The sequence below is a fragment of the Pterocles gutturalis genome, unplaced genomic scaffold, assembly GCF_000699245.1.
Source record: "Pterocles gutturalis isolate BGI_N339 unplaced genomic scaffold, ASM69924v1 scaffold30277, whole genome shotgun sequence".
Classification (NCBI taxonomy): domain Eukaryota; kingdom Metazoa; phylum Chordata; class Aves; order Pterocliformes; family Pteroclidae; genus Pterocles; species Pterocles gutturalis.
Genome location: NW_010111127.1, coordinates 4,021 through 7,316, shown reverse-complemented (window position 1 = coordinate 7,316; position 3,296 = coordinate 4,021). Strand labels below are relative to the sequence as shown.

The 3,296-nt window shown below is 61.1% G+C and overlaps 1 protein-coding gene across 1 annotated transcript in view; it reads left to right on the top strand.

Annotated features, from left to right (window-relative positions):
* Positions 1-21: 21 nt before the first annotated feature.
* Positions 22-3,296, top strand: part of PIWIL2 (piwi-like RNA-mediated gene silencing 2) — a gene marked incomplete at its 5' end in the record, with an annotated part of 6,526 nt that continues 3,251 nt past the window's right edge. The window contains 12 exon segments of the mRNA XM_010073646.1: positions 22-147; positions 255-379; positions 509-589; positions 919-1,032; positions 1,251-1,439; positions 1,567-1,651; positions 1,799-1,882; positions 2,022-2,162; positions 2,269-2,382; positions 2,752-2,940; positions 3,052-3,141; positions 3,240-3,294. Coding sequence (XP_010071948.1) covers positions 22-147; positions 255-379; positions 509-589; positions 919-1,032; positions 1,251-1,439; positions 1,567-1,651; positions 1,799-1,882; positions 2,022-2,162; positions 2,269-2,382; positions 2,752-2,940; positions 3,052-3,141; positions 3,240-3,294 — 1,393 coding nt within the window.

The window sequence follows — 3,296 nt, the reverse complement described above, 5'->3', positions numbered from 1 at the left end:
TGCGGGTGATGCCTCCCTGTCTCTGGCAGCCCCGAGGTGGAGTGTCGGAGCATGCGGTTTGCGATGCTGAAGGAGCACCGGGCGGTGACGGGGGACGTGACAGCGTTCGATGGCTCCATCCTCTTCCTGCCCGTCCGGCTGCCCCAGGTGAGGGGGGGATGCGGGCTGCACCGGGGATGGGGGGGTTGTTCCAGCCGATTTGGGGGCGCAGGGATGCCCTGCCCCCCCTGTGAATGTGCCGTCTCGCCCCACAGCCGGTGAGCCTGAAGGCTCAGAGGAGGAGCGACGGGGAGGAGATCGCCATCACCATCCAGCTCACCAAGGTCCTGGAGCCCAGCTCCAATCTCTGCATCCCCTTTTACAATGTGGTTTTCCGGAGGTGAGGAACGGCAGAGACGCTCCCTGAGCTCCAGGGAAGAAACCCTCTTCCTCCTCCTCCTCTTCCTCGTCCTTCTTCTCCTCTTCCTCCCTGCTGAGCCATAACCCAGTCCTGTTTTTCCTTCCCCAGGGTGATGAGAATCCTAGATATGAAACTTGTTGGGAGAAATTTCTTTGAACCTGCCCAGGCTTCAGTATTACAGCATTACAGGTGGGTGCTGGCCGTGATTTCCTCCTGCTGCTGCCCAGACACACGAGGGCAAGCTGGGGATATCCCTGTCCCCCCCGGCAGTAGCGCCAGGCTGGAAATTCGGAAGTCTTTGCCAGGTCAGCTCTGGTTAGCCTGACCTCAGCGCCTGTTTTTTGCAGCACAATTCAGGGGTTATTAGCTGGAAGCTGGCAGCCAGCTGGGAAATAAATGCTTGGTGTTTTGAGCGCTCCTTGGCGAGCGGGACGGCTGCAGGGTTCCTCTGGCAGCGCCGTGCAGGCGGCTCCGGTTTTAACCCAGGCGCCATTGGGCATCTTTCTTCCTCATCCCAGGCTGCAGATTTGGCCGGGATACTCGGTCAGCATCCGGAAAAAGGACGGCGGCCTTTTCCTTTTGGTCGATGCCATTCACAAAGTCATCCGCAGCGATTCCGTCATGAATTTCATGTAAGAGAAAAGGGGAGAAAAAATCCCAGAGGAGCCCCGCAGGGTTTTGGGGGTGGTTTTCCAGCAGCTGCGTGTCCGGGTCCGGCTCTTGGCGAGGGTGATGCCAGCTGCAATCACCGGGGTTGCGGCCACCGGTGCCATTTGGGAAAAGACATTGAATTTTGGGGTGGCATGGGCAGGGAGCACCGCCGTGAGCCTCTCCTCCTCCTGGCTTTCAGGCACACGATCTACAAGCAAAGCACCAGCAGCTTCCAGGATGAGTGCACCAAACAGCTGGTGGGGAACGTGGTCATCACCCGCTACAACAACCGCACCTACCGCATCGACGACATCGACTGGAACAAGACCCCGAAGGACACATTCACCCTGGCTAGTGGCGAGGAGATCACCTTCGTGGATTACTACAGGTGCTGGAGCATCTCTTGGGATGAGCATCCGTCCGCGGGGAAGGGTTTGGTGCCCGGCTCTGACCCCAGGTGGGAGAGCAGGAGCAGGAACATCTCACCTGATGCCTTTTCCCTGCTGTTTTCCCAGCAAAACCTACGGGATCACCATCCGGGATCTGGAGCAGCCGCTGCTCATCCACCGGCCCAGGGAGAAACAGACACCGGAGGGGAGGGTGAGCTGGGCACGGGGACCTGGGGAGGGGAAATGGAGACCCACGGTCTTTTCTCAGCTCCTCCAGCCCCTGTCCTGCCTGTAGCTGGGAGGGAGGGGGCTTGCGGTCCTCTTGGGGTGCTGATGGTGCCTGTCCCCCCCAAAACAGCGTTGGCTGGACATGGTTCTGCTTGTGCCGGAGCTCACCTTCATGACCGGGCTCCCCGAGAGCAGGGACCACCGAATGGTGAAGGTCAGAGTGTGTTTGCATCTCACCCGAGCTGGCGTTGCCCGGTTTGGGGAGCTGAGACCCAGCCAGGCACTGCTGGGGGGGGGATCTCAGAGCCCCCCTATCACACCTGGGGGTTCCCCAACCTGCCCACCGGCTGCAGGACGTGATGCGGGAGATGCGGCAGAGCCCCAAGCAGCACTACGTGCGTCTCACCAGCCTCCTGCGCCGCATCAAGGAGAACCCAGAGGCTTCGCAGGAGCTGCTGCGCTGGGGGCTCCGCCTGGACCCCGACATCCACAGGGTAAGGGCTGGGGTGGGGGTCAGGCTCTGAGATGTGCCCCCCGGAACGGAGGTAACGGCTGTGCCGTGGTGGCACCGGAGCTGCTGTGGATTTCTGCTCCGTTCAGACCCAGGGTCGAGTGCTGCCCGCGGAGAGGATCAACCTGCGGCACAGCTCCTTCGTCCCCGCCGAGGACCTGGGCTGGAACAAGGAGCTCATGCGAGAAGCTTCCATCTCGGTGGTGAGTCCGCGGCTCGGCCCCTGCGACAACATCCCCTTGTTTGAGAATTGGGATGGGTTTTCTTAGTGCTGGCATCCCGTCTGCCCCGCTCGCGTCTGAGCTTGCCGGAGCTGAAACCCTTCCCGTGTTTGTGTTGGCTTTACCCTTCAGCGTGTTTTTCCTAAAGGAGGTTAGAGGAACGTGGCCGCGGCGGCTGCTTTCCCACCTCCTCCTGGAGCCGCTGAAGGTTTTCAGAGCACAGGAACTGGGTGTCATCATGGTTTCTCTTGGGTTTCCTCCTGATTTTTCCCTCTGTGCTACGGGGTTGGGAGCTGCATGTTTTGGCAGCCGTGTCCCCGCAGCAAGGGCTGTCCTCGCCTCCCTCCCTAGATCGCCATGAATTACTGGCTCCTGGTTTACCCCAAGCGCCTGCAAGACCTGGCGAAGGATCTGCTGGCCACCATCGAGAGCATCTGCGGCTCCATCGGCATGCACGTCAGCCGCCCCGCCCTGGTGGAGCTGAAGGATGAGCGCATCGAGACCTACGCCAGGACCATCCGCAGCGTTTTGGGGACTGAGGTGAGGAGGGGAGCTCGGGGCGGGGGGATACTGCAGGTTGGACACATCTGCTGGGGAGGGGCTTCTCGCTTCCCCGTGCACCGGATGCTCGTGCATCGCCTTTTCCCGCAGGACAAGGTGCAGCTGCTGCTCTGCATCATCTCCAACAACCGCGAGGATTTGTACGGGGCCATCAAGAAGCTCTGCCCGGTGCCCTCCCAGGTAGGTGAGGGGGGGCTCAGAAGGGGACCACCCCTGCAGGGACACCGTGGGCATCTCCAGCCTCGTTTTTTCCTGGTTTTTTTTCCCCCTCCCCGCAGGTCATCAACGCGCAGTCCCTCGCTGGGCAGGCGGGCAAGATGAGGAACATCGTGCAG